At 48.2% G+C, this 19,139-nt stretch overlaps 2 protein-coding genes across 4 annotated transcripts in view; one reads left to right on the forward strand and one right to left on the reverse strand.

The window, feature by feature from the left end:
* The window catches only part of Clcn1 (chloride voltage-gated channel 1), a 29,579-nt gene extending 27,181 nt beyond the window's left edge, over positions 1–2,398 (forward strand). For both annotated transcript variants that reach the window (XM_029535133.1, XM_021188942.2), the window contains one exon: positions 462–2,398. In XM_029535133.1, the coding sequence (XP_029390993.1) occupies positions 462–833 (372 nt within the window). In that variant the 3' untranslated portion in view covers positions 834–2,398. The remainder of the gene's footprint in view (positions 1–461) is intronic.
* Fam131b (family with sequence similarity 131 member B) lies at positions 1,953–11,323 on the reverse strand. Of its 2 annotated transcripts, none has more exons than XM_021188955.1 (7): positions 11,191–11,323; positions 8,562–8,671; positions 8,240–8,275; positions 7,892–7,985; positions 7,430–7,627; positions 5,468–5,611; positions 1,953–5,252 (listed from the first exon to the last, which is right to left on the reverse strand). In XM_021188955.1, the coding sequence occupies exons 2-7, from the start codon at positions 8,613–8,615 to the stop codon at positions 4,780–4,782; spliced, it is 999 nt and encodes a 332-aa protein (XP_021044614.1). In that variant the 5' UTR covers positions 8,616–8,671; positions 11,191–11,323; the 3' UTR covers positions 1,953–4,779. The 2 variants fall into 2 exon arrangements, with proteins under 2 accessions (XP_021044614.1, XP_021044606.1); XM_021188947.1 differs by having other exon boundaries at positions 11,131–11,323.
* Between the last annotated feature and the right edge of the window lie 7,816 nt (positions 11,324–19,139).

The following is a 19,139-nucleotide window of genomic DNA, read 5'->3' on the forward strand; positions in this document are numbered from 1 at the left end:
AGGATGAATAGGCCCCACTTGAGCAGAGAGTGGGACGAATGGGTCCAGGACAAGGGGACATGGATGGGGAACATAGAAAGCAGATGTTCCTCCAGGAGACTGCAAGGCATGTTGTGGTCACATAGTTCTCCAGCCCAGAAGGGTACCCATGTATTCTGGCAGGGGCCTGACTTAGGGAATGGGCTTTAGGTGTGAGCTATGGGGAGCAGGGCAGACTATGAGGGAGATATTTATGGGGCACTAGGAGGGGGTGCTTTCTCAGGGGAACTGCTTTGTCAGGGATAGCTTTGTCTTTCTGTCTTCCCCTATGACTGTTCCCTGTCTGTCTGTGTCTCCTTTCTTACTATTTCCATTTCTGTTTCCTCCTGGTTTGTCTATTTCTTGTGCTGTCTCTCATTGTCCTCCCATCTTTTTTTCTTTTTCCTATTGTCTATCTCTTTACTTCTCCTCTCCTTCCTCAGCTACAGAAAGCTATTGAGGGTCATACCAAATCTGGGGTGCAGCTTCGCCCTCCACTTGCCAGCTTCCGGAATACAACTTCAATTCGGAAGAGTCCTGGGGGGCCACCCCCTCCTGCAGAGGGCTGGAATGTGCCTGAGGATGGAGAAGGGGCTCCTGGAAGAGAAGTCATGGTTCCTACCATGCCAGAGACTCCTGTCCCACCACCATCGCCAGAGGTCCCTTCCTGCCTGGCCCCAGCCAGAGTGGAGGGTGAGCTGGAGGAACTGGAGATGGTGGGGAGCCTAGAGCCTGAGGAGGACCTGGCTGACATCTTGCATGGCCCCAGTCTGAGGTCCACTGATGAGGAAGATGAGGACGAGCTGATCCTGTGAACAACCCCCTTCACGCTTTCTTCTTAAAAACCATAGGGCCCATGTCAGAGAGTGGACTTGTATGTGATATGGGGAGGCCTCCACGTCATCTTGTTCCTACCACCACTGTGAAAGGTGATGGTGATGATCTTAAGGAGAACTTGATCTTGGAAAGGGAAGAATTTGGGTCCATCAGACCTTCCCCCCGCCCCCATTTCCATGCTTAAAGGACTCTATGTTTTCCTGCTGTGCAGGTTCAGTCCCTATCACTCTAAAGCCCCACAGTTCCCAGTGTTGTTCAGTCACCATCCTGGCCCTGCCTGTCTATATTCAGTTTCCATATGGAGTAGGTGAGTGGAGGCCCAGATTGGATGAATCTGCAAGTGTCACATTGGAAGGGAATGTGGGACCACAATATCGCCATGTGGATTGACCACCCTAAAATGTGCCCCCAAGTCTGCCAGCCCTGTGTGCACTCCAAAATCTGTCCTAGACCCCATCAGTGTTGCCATTTCTGTGTCCAGGCCAAACCCACATCAGGGCTGAAAAAGCCAACCCTTGTTTCCAAGGAACCAAGTGCAGTTCCCTGGAAAGAGGTTGAGGAAAGCTCTGTGTGGAGAGGCAGGTGTCAGACCCCTACAGCAGAGAGCTCTAGTCCTAGTTCTGCCTAGTTCTGTGTTACACCTAGAACATGCTTATTTCCTTTTGCCCCCCTGCAGTGGCTAACTTAGCCTGCCAAGAGTCATCTCTGTCTTGGGGCCACTCTTTCTAGAGCTCCTCCCAAAGCACACCAAGGCTTTCATGCAGCAATGGGGAATGGAGATTCCAGTCCTTTATAATAGCTCCTTGCACCCTTTACTTGGCAAGCTTTAGTTTACTCCACTCTTAGAGGACTCCCATCATTTTCCTTCCAAACCAGCAAGGAGCTTGATAGCCATGCTGTACAGCATTAGCCTGCTTAACCTAGAACCATATGCCAGGTGCTGTGGGCATTCAGACTCTGCTCCATTTGTGGGCTCTTTCTGTCCCTCACTGTATACTTTTAGCTCTGTAGCTGAGCCCTCATATATTCTCCCAGTTCTGGCCCTCCCCCCCCCCATTCCCAGGTTTCTTCTGTCCCCCAAATAAGACACTCATAGTCAGAGGATGACACCACATCTGTTTAGTGTTGTTCCACACAGCCTCTGGCCTTCTCCAACATGGGCTCCTTCCACCACCCCAGGCTGACATTGAGGCCTAGGTAGGAGCATTAGCAGGGGGCTTCCAAGCCCATGCCCATGTGTATATAATCTATAATACTTATATATATTTATATAGAATTCTCTCTGTAATATATGTCATAGACTCCTTCCTGGGCCTGGGGTGAGGGTTTCACATTAAGAAAACATGCTAAGACTGACCATAAAAATGGGTATTTCTCAGACCTGGAAGACAGAGTGTGGGATATACATGGACAAGGGTAAGAACTTGTCCTTCACGATTCCCTTCTTAACACAAGGAAAAGAAGGGAGGTGTGTGGGCTGGGGAGGCAATGGAAGGGAAGGGATCGAAGGTTTGGATTTTCATTTAATAAAGTCAATTGAAAATGAAAGTGTACCCCCCCTTAAAAAATCATTCAGCAAGAGCAGTCTCATTCACAAGAATATAAAAAACAGCCCTGCTCCCCAGCTGCTGTAAAACGTGCTGCACAGCCTTTAACCCCAAAGGAAAAGCAACCCTTCCCACCCACCCCAACAGCCTCTTCCTGCACATGCCCCAACCCTCCCCTTAAAGTAGGCTAGAAGCAAACCCCCATGCACCCTGCCCCAGCACCAGAGAGGTGATCCCTCCCTCTAAAAAAGAGTTCAGAATGGTCCTGGGCCAGCTCCTTGCATCCTCTCTCTTCAGAGTGGGGTGGGCCTCACCTGCCTCTGGCAGTATGCCAGCAGCCTGGGGAAACCAAGCCCCTGCTCAGGAACAAACACTACTAGGTTTCTTAAGGTCTTTTGTAGTCTTTCAGTGGGGACCATTTGGCTTCCTTGAGGAATGGAAGGGGGAAAGAAAGCTGCTTTAGTTTACTCTTCCTAACTTTCCAGGGCCCTGAGCAAAGGGGACCGAGATGAATAAACCTCTCGCTGGACTCGCTGTTCGCGGTAACCTGGGGGAAGAATCTGGGGGCAGTGAGGTGAGACAAATGTATTGATAGAGCAGGGTAGACAAGGCAAAGAGACCCTGGGAATAGGTTAGCTTCAACATGCAAACTCCCAGGGACTAGGACAGGAGGCCAGGGGTTAGGGGCAGTTGCCAGGGTTGGCAGGCTAGCCCTTCCTAGTCCTAGAAATGAGGTCCTGATAAGCTAAACCACAACACACTAGCAAACACGAGGTATCTTCTTCCATTCAGGCAGCATTAGATGAGCTAAGTGACTGTTCACCTACTTTGGCTCTCCTGGTTTATTCCCATGTTCCTATATTAAGAGACCTTAAGATCCCATGCTCTCCCTCCCCTGAAGGATGAGGGACACCTACTCTGGTTACAGTTCAGTGTATGAATGTGGTACAGGACAGCATCACAGATGAACAGAATCACACTAACGGTGAGCCTCATCATTTTGATGGGTAAGGGAGTAGTTTCGGACCCCTGACATTATAGTAGGACACAAGGCCTTAGGACTGGAGCCATGGATAGACAGGAGGAAGGAGAAAAACACGATGACAAGCTTGGGCATCTCCTATCAAAACTCTGCTTATGCCAAAGGCCAGATTGGAGCTATGGCTGCTGCAGCACCCTCAGAGCAACACTGCACTGACTTGCTGTTGCTCCCTGTCCCCATGGTTCACACCAAATCAAAGGAAAAGGAGGGTAGACAGGCAAGCTTAGGTATCGCCACAACCACTCCTATAAGGAACACTGGATTGAGGACCCCTGGGAACGGCTGACAAGAAGCAGAAGCGGCCAGAGTCCACCCTGGCCCTCAGCCAGCCACCCAGTCCAGCCAAGGCAGTGACAGCACCAGACTCCCCACTCCACTCTGCTCAACCCTGAGTCCCCAAGAAGTTATAAAAATGTAGAAAAGGCAAAGAGAAAAGTGTAAACAGCTCCAGAGAATTTGGGAAGGTAGAAGGGGGCCCAGCCCTCATGCTTCCCCACTGATGGGGACACTGCATCCTAGGTCAACAATTTGAGACTCTTCCCCTCCTTGGGGCTGGGTGCCAGATGGAAGAAGGCAGAAAGAGAAGCCAGACCTGGAATAGCCAACCCCAGTGGGCTTAAGGTCCCCCTTCCAGCCACAGGACATTCACGTGGCTGTGTTTATTCTTTGTCTCATTAGTGACCCTCTTGTCTCTGAGTAGGCCTTGGGATAAAGAATCATACCATGACGCCTGTCAATCCCAGCTCCATGTCCACCTCACCTTTTGGATCTCAAAAGCCAAGATTGCCTGAGCTGGGCCCACTGTCTATGCTAAACACAGAAGGGCCCTTCAGGCCACTCCTTCAGGCAGGTAGTCTGCTGCCAAGCCACGTCCAACAGCCCCTGAGGCCTGCTTCCCACAGTAGGGATGCACTGGTGCCATGGGCAGAGAAAACAGAACCAGGAAAGCAGAGTGAAATGGAGGAAAGAGGCATCCGGACAGCACAGCCAAGGCTCCTGGAAGACGAAATCGGGGGGTGTAAAAACTGAGATTCAGTGTTCAGCACGACGAACCTGGGCATGGACCCAAGAGCCATAGCCATGGCTCCGTCTCCCACCACCCTGCCACCTAATTGCCTGGGTCTCAGGTCCTGGAATGATGGTTTCTGGAGTGCAAGCCCAGATAAAACCCCCTGCTGGTCCTTCACTTTCCAAGGCGGCTAGCGGCCTGGTGAGGGCTGGAAGCTCCCCGTTCCCTGCTGTCTTCTGCCCGGGTTTCATCTGTGCTGCTGGAGCTTGGGGGGCGGGGTATGGGTTGCAGCCATGCCCCTCAGGTCAGAGTGAGGTGGGAAGAAGCTAGTTGTTGGCATCCCCCTCCTCCTCATCAAAGGACTGCACACCTGAGGAAGTGACATCAGACACCTTCCGGCTGAGAGCAGTGGACATCTCTGGGTCCTCTCGTGGGGAAAGTGACTCCAGATCCCGGCATCCCGCATCTTCTTCTTCCTCAGGGGCCAGTGGTCTCTTTTCTTCCTCTACAGGTCCCCTGGCCAGTTCCACCCCACCAACCTCTGATGCCCAGTCAGTGTCTACCCCCAACAAAGGTGGAGGCTCCTGAGCAGAGTATCCTGAAGCAGGTTGGGAAGGCCCCATGTCATGCAGGCTTGGCTGTGAGTCATCAAATGCAGGGCCAAGATAGGATCCTGTAGCTGGAGATGCAATGAGGGACTGATCACTGGCTTCCCAGGCGTCAGATGACCCCAGACAGTACATCCCCTGTGACACGTAGGAGTGAGGCCATCCATCCATTGGGGCTTGAGCTAGTGCATCTGTAACAGAATGAGCAGGGTTGGAGGAGCCACAGAATAGCCATCATGGGCAGTAAGGAGAGCTTACAGAACTGTCCTATTGTTATGCAAATGCAGGGGCACTAGAGAAGCTGAGACAAATGGAAAAGTCCTAAAAACCAGGGAAGGGTAGAGGGGGTCTAAAAAGCTGAGAAGCCTCTTAGGTACCAGGTCTTGACTCTAGAACCATTTCTCACCCTGACTTTCCATCAGCTCCTGGTAGTTGTCACTGTAGTTGCAGTCCAGTGGTTCCTGGGTAGAATTGACACTCATGTCCTCACCATCCATGGAAGACCAGGCCATAAGTGTAGCCTCAGAAATAGCAAACTGTTCCATGACACCTATGAGAAAAAAAATGTAATTTTATTTAGAGTCCTCAGCCCAGCATGCTGGCTCATCACCTTTAATCCCAGCACTCAGGAGGCAGAGGCAAGTGGATCTTTGAGTTTGAAGCCAGTCTTGTCTACAAAGCAAGTTCAGGATAACCAGGGCTGCACAGTGAGACCTTGTCTCAAAAAGCCAAATCAAACAAAGAAAAGAGCCCTCTTATAACCCTTAGACCCATGCAAGGGGTATGGAGAAACCAATTGCTGCATGGTTCAGTGGATGTAAAATATAAACCATGTATGAAATCATTTAAGAAAAGTTAGCAGAAACAAGTGAAATAAGTTTTAATAAATCTAATTTAAATATATATGATTCTCTTTCAACATATAATGAATATAAACTTTTTTTGGTTTTTCAATATAAACATTATTAAAGAGGTGTCTTACATTCTTAATATGAATTAGCCAGTGACTACTCTATTACTCTGAAATAAGGCTAGACCATGGGTCATACTTAGGATTCCTAGCTGGGGAATTCTTCTGGTGAAATAACCTGGGGGGATTAAATGTAAATGTTCCAGAAGTTTGTCCTTGGAGGTTTTAGAATTTGAACAGAAGAGATGGCTTATGGGTAAAGAGTTAACTGCTCTGGCAGAGGGCCTGAGTTTGGTTCTGAGGACCCACACCAGGCAACTCAGCCTGTAACTCCAGCTTCAGGGGAATCCAACACCCTGTAAGGCCTCTTGCACACATGTAAAGCACATGAACTTATGCAGGCAAACGTAAGAACTTAAATAAAATAGTATTTTTAAAAAAAGAAAGAAAGAAAGAAAGAAAGAAAGAAAGAAAGAAAGAAAGAAAGAAAGAAAGAAAGAAAGAAGTTGAGCCTAGTTTTAGTTGGTCTAGGACATTCAAGATCATTGAAGACTCCCCAAGGGAGCATCGGGTAAATGTGGGTCCCCAGTCGTAGAAGGGACCATATCAAGAGACTAGAAGAAGGGAGGGCATAACCGTGAGGATGTAAGGATGCGAGCATTGCAGATCCCTGTTCTAGTCAGAGTCATGAATAAGCTGAAGCTCTCATTGCTATCACCTTGTCCTCCCTCTCTGTCCTCCACGTCTATCACCCAGCCCCACTTGGACTTCCTCTGCCGTCCACCACCCACCACCCACACCAGCAACACTAAATCCTTCCCCTCTCCTCAGACCTACCCTTCTCCTTGGGTATCTATCTTCTTGGTACCTGCCGACAGGATCAATTCACTTTCGTATGCACACCACATACTTGTCATCAGACCTATTCCACTTCCCTGGAACCAAACCACTGTCTCCAGGGCTATTCCCTTAATCATCCACTAGCTGTCACAGTAATGAGTACGGTAAGTCAATTCATGAAATCAAATGTTGACGAGCATGGCCTCAGGAGTTCCAGGCCTCTTTCATTTTTAGAAACAAATACAAGCAGAGTTATTTGAAGCCCCAAGGCCCCCGTGTTTTTCTTCTATACTAAGAGAGGCCTGGGGGAAGACAGTACCATACCAGAGAAAAGAAAACATCTGGGAGACATGGCCTTACAAATTTCATCAGAGTCCCCATTTTCTAAGGCTATAATAAAAATATATTGGCGGGCATTTATCAGAATTAGCCAGCCCAAAAAGAAAAACAAACAAACAAAAACAAAAAAGCTTGAAATCAAGGCTGGTAGAAAAACGTGTACCTATGGTCCACATGCAGAAAGACAATTTTGCCATCAGGGAGCAGATTAGAGGGGTCAGTCTCTGACCATCCAAACAACAGACTATCATTGATATTGGGATATTGGGATAGAAGTACCTGCTAGGAAACGTGCCTCCTTCTCACCATCGCTGAGGTCAGAATAAGCATCTGTATCCCTGCGCACAGCCTCATGGCTATGTTGTGGCTGAATTGTTGGAGCCTTCCCCCAGCCCTGCCACTCGATCATGTGGGCCACCCGGCCTTGGCCCATGGCGGTAGGCTTTGTCACATGGTCCTTCATGCTCCTTGAGATCCCTATGAAGTCAGACAATACCCATAGCCTTCAGAATATCACACAATACTTAGCAGGTTCTGCAGTCATCCCTACCCAGAACCCATGGGATTCCATGCACTAGGGAAAATATCCCCCTAGTAGCCAGTGGGTAATACTCAGGATTGGAGAGGCTTGACATAAAGCCAGGTGATTCAGAGCTGTGGGCATGAACCCCATCAGGCTTAAGGAAAAGGGGATCAAAGAGGAACCTGTCAGCAGTCCCATTTCCAGGTTTGGAGTCTCACCTGAGAATGATGACTTGGCCAGGGCCCCAATGCCATAGGCATTAGAGTTTCGCTTGAGCTTCGGAAGGATGGAAGTGGTGTCTTCCATGGAAAGCTAGGACAGGGAAGGGAAGAGAATAGGCAGAGGAATAAGAAGGTTTGGGGTGCCTTACATACAGAATAGTTTTTCCGGCTCCCAGGAAGGTGGATACCCAAGGCAGCAATTGACAAAGAAAACCAAGGGAGTATATACCTAGTACATACTGGGGGGGTCAGCGGAATAGCCTGTCTATAGAACGTCCCAGTGAACGAACAAAAGAAAAGAAGGGTCAAGGTAGACTGAGAAGGGCTAGGGGTGGCTGCACTCACATTGATGCCGTCCCAGGAGAAATCTGTTCGTGTTTGCTGTAGGAGAGAGGAGAGGGGATGGTATCTAGGCACCTCTAGGAATGCAAATAATCCTGCCTTCCTCTGAGGAACATCCAGATATGCAGAGAGGCAGACCTTCCAGAGGTTGAGAAAGACCTCGGTGTGGAGCATTTGGTGTGTGTTTTAGGGAAGCAGAGAAATGTATGAAGAGGACTCCCCCCCCCCCACCTTGAGGCTTTATGGGATGATGACATGGGTGAAGCAGCTAGGAGCTTGGGGGAGGTTGTTGTAGCTGGTGGGCTTTGGAAGCATCCAGCCTTACCTCGGTAGAAGGCCGATGGAGACTGCTGCCATGCAGTGAGCTGGTGCTGTCCATGTTGATCTGATCGACATCTTTGAGGCCTTTCCAGTCCACAGCAATCACTTCGTTCCCTAAAGCAGCCAGAAGGTTAGTTTCTCACCTTCATTCCCCTGGCTCTCTGCTTGTTCCCTTTCCATAAAAGGCAGAGGCCACACCCTAGGGTCCAGCCCCTCCTCCTCCACCCCCAACACCTCCACCATCTCCCAATGTCATGCCTTCTGACTATCCATTTCCTTCTATGTCTACCATTCCCAAATTTCTGGAGAGAGAAATAATAAGTGAAATGAAACACTCATTTTCAGCTCAGTGGGGAATAGCATACTTAGGGGGGAACAAATGCTTCCTGGCCTTTTCTGGTGTTGTTTACACAGAGAGGGAGGGAGTCAAAGACCGAGCTGTATCAGGAAAACCATTCTCCACTCTGTGCTGAGCAATTGTTGAGACTGTCTTTATTGGATCCAGACTGCTCATCAATTACTGCCCTAAACACAAGGACACGGTTTTCTAGGGGAACCTACTCTACTCAGCAGCTGGCTTTGATATTTGAGGGGTGAGAGGAATGTGGCTTCCCCCTCCCTCGAGGCCTTTCTAAGGCAGGCGTCAGGAAATCAGTTTACCGGAAGATACGTGGGGATAGAGGCAGCTGGGAGGTGAAAACTTAGGACTGTTTCCCGGGAGCCAGAGGAAATGGATGCTTTGAGCCCAATTCTCTTAGGGGACAGGAAACAGATTCAAGAGATGAGTTAGAGATAGTAACAAGAAACAAGAGGACTTCATAATTTCAGAGCTAAAAGAACAGAAATTTAAGGTGAGAAGACAGAAAACAATGGCGGAGGTGGACGGGACACTTTGAGAACTGGTGGAAAAGTAGGGAACCAGGAGGGAGATTCCTGACCTAAGTGCAAGGAACTTGCACTGTAACTCCTGGGGAAGAATTCCTTGAGTATTTACAGAGAGATGCAAGAATCTACAGAGAGATTCAAGAACCGGGTGGCAGCCATCCGCCCTTGTGTACATGAACTTTTGCTTTTTGGGTTTAGGATCATAGGTCCCTTTTTATTTTGAAAGAAGTGCACTGACTAGGTCTTGGGCAGTAAGAGGCATTCAGCGTTCAGCAATAGAACTGGCGACAAACAAAGGGGATGGCGGTCCCAGGGACTGACAGGTAGGGCTGGGCTGCCACACATCCAAAGTTGTTATGCTCTCTCTTGGGATCTTGTGAAACGATGAGACAGGACCAGGACCTGTGGCTAGGTCAGAGAGAAAAGACATCTGGACCTAGCAGTAATGGGGCAGGCAGAGCAAGCTCTCTCAGAGAAGAGTGAGAGCGAGGGGAGGGAGGGGGTGGCCTTTGAGGAAGAGGGGGAGCTGAGTCAGAGCCTTAGGGGGCAGGGAGATGGAGGGGAGGAGAACAGGGAACGAGGTGAAAGCAGAGGAGGGTCTCCATGGAAATAAACCGGGTCTCAGAAATCAGGCTTCCGGAGAGTGAGTTTGTTTGTAATAATAATACGAATTATTCTCTCAGCCTGAGGTCACTAGGGCGTGTAGGCGGGAGAAATTGGGAGTTAGGAAGGGGAAAATTGGGGGGTTTGGGAGAGGACTCTACTAATGTGTTCAGCCCTAAAGTGGAATGGATGCGTAGGGTGGGGGTAGGGGGCGGTAGTAAGGCAGGGGCTGGAAGCAGAGGACCATTAAGGAAGCGCCTTTCTTCCCTCCCCCTGCCAAAGGTAAATAAAAAGCCGGCCCTGCCCCGCCTGCCCCCGCTGACAGGTGCAGGCGGGTCCCAGGGTTCCTAGGCGGACCCCACCCTTCTGGGAAGCGGACTCCCGACCTCTCTCGAGGAGGTAAACCTCCACCTCCTCCCTGAGTCCACGGCTCTTCCGGAGTACCCCGGCCCAAGCCCATTCCCTCCAAGCGTGGAACCCGTTCCCTCTCGGTGGCACACGCTCTTCCCGCCCCCGCCCCAGAGGGAAAATGCACGTGAACAAAGCAAATCGGGGGAGGCAGGAGCGACGGGAAAAGGCTACCAAGAGGGAAATGGTTGGGGGCAAAACACACAAGCCATATGGAGAAGAGGGTGAAGATGGGAGGGGGCGTGCGGAAGAAAGTCAGGGATGAGGCTGGAGAGGAGGTTCTGAGAAGAGGGGCTGCTCCCGAAAGAAGGGCTCCGGGAGGCTCTGGCTACAGCAGAGTAGACGCGAATGGCCTGAAGGTGGAGAGATGGGGCCATCGGGAGTAGGGAACAGAGACGGAGCCGCGAAGGATGCTGTGGAGAGGCTACCAGGGAAGGACCGCGCCTGCGGGAGGGCGATGGAGAGAAGGCTATGAGCTGAGAGGGATGGAAGCCCTGGAGGCGCGAGGGCACAGGGATAGAGGGACCTCAGCGGATGGAGGGAAAGTAAACGCGCGAGGCAGGGCCGGGCGGGCGCGGAGGGAGGTCCCCAGGGGCAAGGATGGGGATGGGGGAGGGGGCCGGAGGAGTGCCCCGGGGCGAGCTTGCCCCTGACCCGCGCCGGGCTGCGGTACCCACCCACAGTCCGCGAGCCGATGCAGCCCATGGCTCCGGGGGCCGCCGGGTCCCGGCCCTCACCGACTCGGGGCGCTCGCCGGGGGGAGCACCGGGAGCCGCGCCGCCGCCCCAGCCGCTCTGCAGCGCCGCGGCTGTCTCCGCTCGGCTCCGCTCCCCCCTCCCCTCTCCATCCCTCCCCACGGCAGCCTCCGTCGCCGCCGCTGCCGCCGCCGCCACCGCCTGGCTCCCCCGCCCCGCTCGGCTCTCGGCGGCCGGGGAGGGGGCTGCTCGGGGATTGGCTGCGCTCAGAGCCTCCCCGCCCTGCCCCCGACCGGGTACCGCGCTCCCCGCGCCCCTCGCCGCGCTGCAGCCACGTCCCTCCGCCTGTCCTTCGCAGCCCCCGCCCCTGAGCTCCTCGCAATCCCCGCTGAGTTCTCCCGGGAGATGCTGATGGAGAGTGGATAATAACCCGCTTGTGTCTCAGGAGCCGGGTCAGGAAGCCAGGGCCCACCCTTAGGATCTGCTTGATGGACTTTGAGGGCTGCGGGGTGAGAAGGCCGAGAGAGAAAGTGGGGCGGAGATGAGAAAACACCCTGCTTGGCCTTGGGTACCAAATCCCGCAAACATTTGTTTTCTTCCTGATGCTGCATCTGGGACGCACGAATCGGGATTGGATGCTGTTCTGGTTGCCCGGCGTTTCACGTGCGTTGCTTTGCCCACCCAAACAGATCGTGAAGTCTTTGCCAGTGGATGCTGCGAGATGCTTTCCTGTCCTCTAGCTGTTCTGGGATGGGTGTGGGGCTGGTGCAAGTAATCTAGCTCTAGGCTTGGGTCCGGATGGGAGGAGAATGGGAATAATTCTATTGCAACTGTAAGGAAATGAAAATATCAGGATCGGAAACCGGCCACGAGACATGGTTTTAAATCAGATTTAACTTTTCTGAGCTTTATGTGGACGTCCGGAAGCAGCAAAGGGAGAATACTGCCCCCTGCCGAAAAGGGTCAGCACTACACCAAGGGCCCCAAGAGAAAGGAAAGAGAGATACAGTTGGGAGAGTCATCGGGCACTATTACAACTGTCAAGAAGAGTCTAGAAGACACACTAGGAAGGACAAGGAGACCGTTTCATCTTAGTCGAAACAGTAACTGCAAACCTTGGGCAAGCAGGTCCGGGTGGTAGCATTGACGAGAAGCAAACACTAATTCTGGGCCAGCTTGCTTTCCATAGGTTTTTTGTATCTTTCCTGGGATTAGAGAGGAAGAGGGGCAGGAGGCCTTGTGGGTTTGAGGCAGAGAAGAAGGGCGCAGGTGTCCTAAGGGCTTTGATGCATTGTAACACTTCAAGGAGATGATATGGTGAGACAGGATGAATATGTTAGCTTCAGCCTCTTTCATAAAGCCTCTAGTGCCAACCTCTGTGACCTTCACTAATCCTTATTATTGCTCTAAGACCTTGTATCCAAATAACATTAACATATGAATTCAAGGATTAAATCCAAGTCATGGATTTGAAGGGCTACTTGCAGACTCTATCAGGAACTGACACTAACTGCAGATCTGGGAGGTGGATTTAGAAGATCTGGGGATTTGTTCTGGCCAGCTGCCTTCTGATCCCTGAAAGGATAGTTACTTCTCAGCACATGGGGAATTCTGTCCCATGCTCTGGATCTTTTGAAGCAAGGGTAATGAGTTCTAGTTCTCATAACCAAAGCAAACTTCCTGGAAGACAATTTGACAGTATGGATCATATATATAAAAAATATTTAAAATTGCATCTGCTTTCATACTTATAAAGACCTTAACATAAATTGTTCAGGAGGCATAGCAGAAAGATTGAGTTCAGTCATGGCTGGGTTATGTAGAGAGTTCAAGAACAGCACTGCTAACTTTGTGAGACTCTGAATCTCAAAAGGAAATTTTACAAAAGGCCTGGGTGAGCACGTGCCTAGAATTTTCAAGGCCCTAGGTTCAGTTCCCAGCAACAACCGCAGTTCTAGTTTGCTATCTACTGCTGTGATAAACACCATGACTGAAAGCCACTTGGGCAGGAAAGAGCTTATCTTACAGCCTGTGGTCCAGGGAAGTCAGAGCAGGGCTGTAAAGTAAAATGATTAGTTTTTAGTTTGTTTAAAACAATACATATCCTTCCTGCCTTCCATCAGTTTTTTTCTATCCAAGTAACTGGATGGAATTTCCTGAGAAATACTTACGTTTTACACAACTCTAACCCAAACAGACTTACAGTTTGATCCTCAGCAAAATCCTAATATTGATTGGCTCATATTTGAAGTTTTAGAATACAAGGCTTTAGCTGAGTACCCCCATGTGGCACTTCCTAACTGGTTCCTTTTTGGGACAGAATCCCAAGGTGAAACCTTATCTTCACTTCTCTTGTTCCTACTGCATGCCTGTGGCCCCTTGGGGGTACCTCTTGGATGGAAGAACACAGCCACGGTCAGTGGCAGTATTTTGTACTATGCAGACTCTTGTCCTAGGATCTATGGGCAGAATAAAGAAAAAAAATCCATTAACTTTGTATGGGGCAAAAAAATACATGTATATTCACTAGCAGGTAACTGAAAATTTTCCTTTACTTGAGCAACACATGTAAGCAGAAAGCCACACTAGTGTTACATCACCAATGCATCTTCATCAGCAGTCAAAATCACAGATGCTTGCATTACAACACAGTCATTGGAGATCTTTTTCTATGATATTCTTTACATCACTACTCCTTTGAGATCATTAAAAAGTATACTTAAAATTATATTTGCTTTTTACATCTGTTATTTAATGGTTTTATTGAGAAGCAACAAGGTCAGGGATGTAACTCAGTGGTAGAACACTTGGCTGGCATGCATGAAGCCCTGGGTTTTGTTTGGTTAAGGCAATGATAGTGATTATTTATTTTATTTTGAGAGGTTTTTTAACATAGACTGTGATTACATTTAACTACCATTATACCCTATTACTACTTTCCCTATGAACTCCTTTATCTCCCTAGATCTCCAGTGGCTATACCATTGAAGAAAATGATCCCTTCCCCCCCACTCTAGTAGCAATTTTCAGCCAACAGCTCTTCAGGAAGGGCCTTCTAATGCCTTCCCTATCACTGAGGGGATGCTGAAAGGCCAGTCTTTTCTAGTTGTCCATAACTGCTGTGTGTCCATGATGCCACAAACAGTTCTTGAATCCTTTGCGGCCACTCTTTCGCAATATTTGGTGCTATATATGGCAGCAAAGGCCTGTAATCCCATTTCACTGGAAGGTGAAGATGAGAGGACCGGGAATTCAAGGTTAGCCTCGGCTGTATGACAAGTTCAAGGTTATCTGGGCTATAAGAAATCCTATCTAGGGCTGGAGAAATGGCTCAGTGCTTAAGAGAACTGGCTGCTCTTCCAAAGGACCTGGGTTCAATGCGCAGCACTCACATCACAATTTACAACTGTCTGTAATTTCAGTTCCAGGAGATCTGTCACTTTCACACAGACTGCCATGGAGGTAGAACACCAATGAGCATAAAATAAATTTTTAAAATTTAAAAACAAAATCCTATCTAAAAATAAGTAAATAAATAAAGCAATTATATTATTATATTGGAGATCCAAGCATTTAAAAATACTTGAAGCCTCCTAAACTCTATAATGATTCTCTTGTTCTTTTGGGGTTTAAAAGTCACCAATGGAATGACCACTGAGATTTTCTGGAGATTGGTGGTATATATTTCCTTTCATTGAGAGTATGCTGAAAGGGCACTGAAACTCAGAGGATAAATAGTTCCCCCTGTACACATACCCTCCCTGGCTCACTGCCCAACCTTGGGTGTTTCTCAACAAGTAGAGAGTCCAGAGCCCTGAAGCTTAATGATCTGTGTCTTTTGTTTCAATTGGGCATCAGGTTAAGTTAAAGGGCTAAGAAAATCCCAGAGAAAGAGACATTCAAAGTCCAAGAACAGGCAAAGTTAGTTCCCTGAGCAGGTGAGGAGGTGAGCAGAGACTCACACAGGGAGAGTCAGCACTGCTCCTTCACCCTAGCTGGGGGTGGGAAGGTAGGGGGGGCGCAGTGTAATGGTGAATGGGCCAGTGCTAACAGGTCATGGCATCCTTTTCTAGAAAGCTGAAGACAAGCTCATATGCTGTGTCAAGGCATAGGAAGATGTAATACACAAATATCACTTTGCACCTGGAAAGACTGTTCTCTCTACATATACAGAACCCCTAATAGGAAGCCTTGAAGTTGGGATATAGATAGATAGATAGATAGATAGATAGATAGATAGATAGATAGATAGATAGATAGATAGATAGATCTGTTTTTATGTATCCAAAGGACAAGAGTCAATGTGGGGTGTCTTCCACTATAGCTCTCTGACTCATCTTTTCTTTAACGTTTATTTTGTTTTACATGTGGGAGTTTTTTGCTTGTGTGCACTCTGCTTGCCTGGTGCCTGTAGGGACCAGAAGAGGGTGTCAGATCCCCTGGAACTGGAGTTAGACACTCATGAGTCACTATGTGGGTACTGGGAATTAAACCAAAGGCCTCTGAAAGAGCAGTAGTGCTCTTAACCACTGAGCTATCTCTCTACTCCTCAATCGTATCTTTTGATGCCAGTTCTTTCAGTGAAATAGGTGCTCATTGATTGGGTAGACTGACCAGAGACTTCAGGAGAGCTAATCACCTCCATCCTCCTCACAATCCACCCTCCCCCATGCTAGGGTAACAAACGCACACCACCACACCCAGATTTTATGTGGGAGCTGGGGATTTGAACTGAGGTCCTCTTGTTTGCACAGCAGGTAATTTACTCCTTGAGCTATCTTCCCAAACCCTTCAACTGGCTTTCTTGTCTTCAAGAGTACACACCTAGAAGATAAGAAGCCACAGGTTAAATCCATCCTAGTATTGTAGGAAAGAGCTTTGGATATGTGATTCTTCATTTCTTTTAAATAATTAGTGTCTATGAATAAATAGAGACAAGTACACATAACAGTATGGATACTGAGCAGGTTATATTTAGGAATATACATGAATATACTTATACATTTTGCCTATAACACTATTAATGAAAACAGAGGTCATGAGTTTGAAAACGAGCAAGGATGGGTATATGGGAGGACTTTGAGGGAGGAAAGGGGAGATAATTATAATCCCCACAATGAAGAACAAATAACTTAAATTAAAAAAAAAAAGTTGAGTGGGCAGGGAGGTGGGGGAAGATCAGAGTAGAAATTAGGGAAAGGAAAAAAACATGGTAAAATATATTGTATGAGGGGGTTTCAATTAAAATAAATAAAAGCATTATTACTCAGTTAAGGGAATTTTAGTGCATAACCATTTTTTCCCTCCTGACTGTCTTTAATTAAGGTGAGCTCATAGGCTAAGAAGGGATGCATCTGCTTACAGTCCTAATTTCTGAAATAGAAAAACAACCAACTCTCCTTAGGAAGGCTTACAGCAAGAGATCTCAGATGTTGTCACATGATACTCATAACTCACATCCCATTTAACATCTATGAAAAGAGTCTGTACCTTGGGCCATCAAGGAAGAGGTTCAGAAAATCCCCTTGTTGAGTCAGCTTTAGGACAACTCATAGCTAGCTCCTCATAGGAGGTCTGCTTGCTTAAGATACTAGGGGTGGGATGACACATAGGTAAACCTTGTCTGAGTAGAAATTATAGTCTGAAAACTAGCAATGATGACCTATTTATTTATTTAATGTATTTGAGGTTTTTCTTCTGGGGGAAGGAATGATACACGGCTCCTCGCTACAGCTCAGGATGCCCTGATTTATCTCATTCAGGCTGGCTTTGGAGTTCTGGTAATCCTCCTCCTTCATGGTCATGCATGGAGCTTTCTTCACCATGCTCCGGTTCTCAGAGGTGCTCAGAACAATGAATAGATGAGGTTCCCAGCCCCTGTGCTGGTGGAGGGTCCTACACTGTGCAGGTTGCTGAAGCCAGAAGGGTAGCTCCAAGCTAGTGTATGAAATGGCAAGAGCCACAGCAGATGCTTTCTGCCTTCTGTTGACAGGAGAGACGGGGAGACCTATGCTGACCAATCTCAGGTCTGCTAGACAGTGAAGAAGACATAACTCTTTAGGCCAGCACAGCTTGCTAATCTTCTGCAATCTGACACCTTTGCAACTCTAAGCTAGGTTCATTTCCATGTATAATCAGATAAAGAAGCTTATAGGCATGGTTCAGGATGGCAAGTGCTGTCTTTGATGCTGTTCCCAGCCACAGATCTCCTACATGCAAAAGTCTCCCTCATGGGTGTGATGGTTAATCTCTATTGTCAGCTTGACTATATTTAGAATTAAATAAAAGACATACTTCTGGGAATGTCTCCGAGGATCTTTCCAGAGATAGTTAACGGAAAAGAGAAAATGCGCACTGAGAGAGTGGTACCATCCCATGACCTGTGGTACTGGACTGGATGAATAAGAAAGCAAGCTGAGCACCAGCATCCATCATTCTCCACTCCCTGAGAAGTTTAACCAGCTCCCCCATATTTCTGTAGTCATGCCTTCTCTGTCATGGTGGACTGTGCACACAAACCTTCCTTCAGTTTTTTCTTCAGGTATTTTGTCTCAGCTAAGAGAAAACTAACAGATATCATGGGCAAGTCAGCATCACCAATCCATGTAGCATAGGATCCTGTAACCTTGTCTACTACGTGCTGGTGCACAGACAGCTGCTTCCAGAAGACACTCACAGGAGCTGTGCCTCAGGTCACCAAGGGGATGGATGCACAAACAGCTGCTTCCAGAAGACACTCACAGGAGCTGTGCCTCAGGACACCAAGGGGGTGGATGCACCTGGCTGTTTATTAAGCAGATCTGTGTGAACGTTCAGCAGAGAATTACTTCTGATCTGAATGTTCCATCCACCCTAGCTTGGATATAGTTTGTCCACTAAAGAATCATGTGCCAGAAGTTTTTTTTTTTTTTCTACTATAACAGTATTGAAAGATGGTGGATCCTTTAAAGGGTGGAGATAGTGGGAGAAAATTAGATCATTGAGGGACCTCTCCTCAGAAGATTGGAGCCCTTCTACTGAGAGAATTAGGGCTCTCAGGACTGGACTCAGTGTTGGAAAGCCTAGGACCCATCTAGGTCTTTCCCTTCCTTCTTTGTAGCGCACACATGAACTTTTGCTATGTGATTCCATGTACCAGTTGTAATGAGGATAAGGGAGCATCCTCATATGATAATACTCATAGGATAGAACAGAAAGTGGACTAAGACACTATATAAAACCCCCAAGGAGTAAGGCCAGTCCAAGGGTTCTCTCGGATGAGTGGAGCTCACTTTCTCTCTCCAATGATCTAGTGCTCTTTTGCTGCATCCTATCAGATCCCAAAGGCCATATAGAACATTGAGATGCTATCATTATGCCCAAGTCAAAAGCTGGAGCAGACCAGGCAGAAAGGTAGGAAGCAGGCCTCAGCAGCTAAGGAACCAGAAGTCAGAGGTGAGAAATTTGTAGATCTCAGAGAATAGGACCAGATGAGATTTTTTGAAGTCTAGAAACCAGTCAACTGTCATAAAACCAAGAGAAAAAGAAGGAGTTGGTCTGTAGTGCAGACATTTATATAGCTGCTTACTTTTTAGCCTCATCGACCCTGCTGACAGTTTCATACCCCATCTCTCATGGAGAACAAATAGATCCTAGAACTGGAAACCAGGTTTCTCGACATGGCAGATTCAGTTCTTACACAGTTTGAGAAGGGAGCAACACATATTCTGTTATGCTCTGGAGTCTTGCTACCTCCTCTGGGGCACCCTGAGCCCTCATCTTTCTGTGGGCTCCTCTGTGGGAGATACCCCTGCCTGGTGCTGATAAGCCTGCAGATAGAATTGTCTATCTCACTATTGCCAGGTAACCAATGCCAGCTTCCCTCTTTTTTTTTTTAAGGTATAATCTCAGGTCAGATCCTTCTTCACATTCTTCTTTGGGTGAGGATCTGCTGCAAAATCCACTTGCCGGAAACTATTACATGATGGATCCATGCAGTTCCTCAAGTTCCC

Source organism: Mus pahari, chromosome 2 (assembly GCF_900095145.1).
Source record: "Mus pahari chromosome 2, PAHARI_EIJ_v1.1, whole genome shotgun sequence".
NCBI classification, from domain to species: Eukaryota; Metazoa; Chordata; class Mammalia; order Rodentia; family Muridae; genus Mus; species Mus pahari.

Excerpts from the sequence above, each read along its gene's own strand:
- Fam131b (XM_021188947.1), bottom strand. The coding sequence starts at position 11,158 with ATGGGCTGCATCGGCTCGCGGACTGTGG. Across the intron at positions 5,612-7,429 it reads GGAGGCACGTTTCCTAGCAG|GTGTCATGGAACAGTTTGCT; the intron begins GTACTTCTATCC and ends TTTTTCTCATAG. Across the intron at positions 5,253-5,467 it reads GGAGCTGATGGAAAGTCAGG|ATGCACTAGCTCAAGCCCCA; the intron begins GTGAGAAATGGT and ends ATTCTGTTACAG.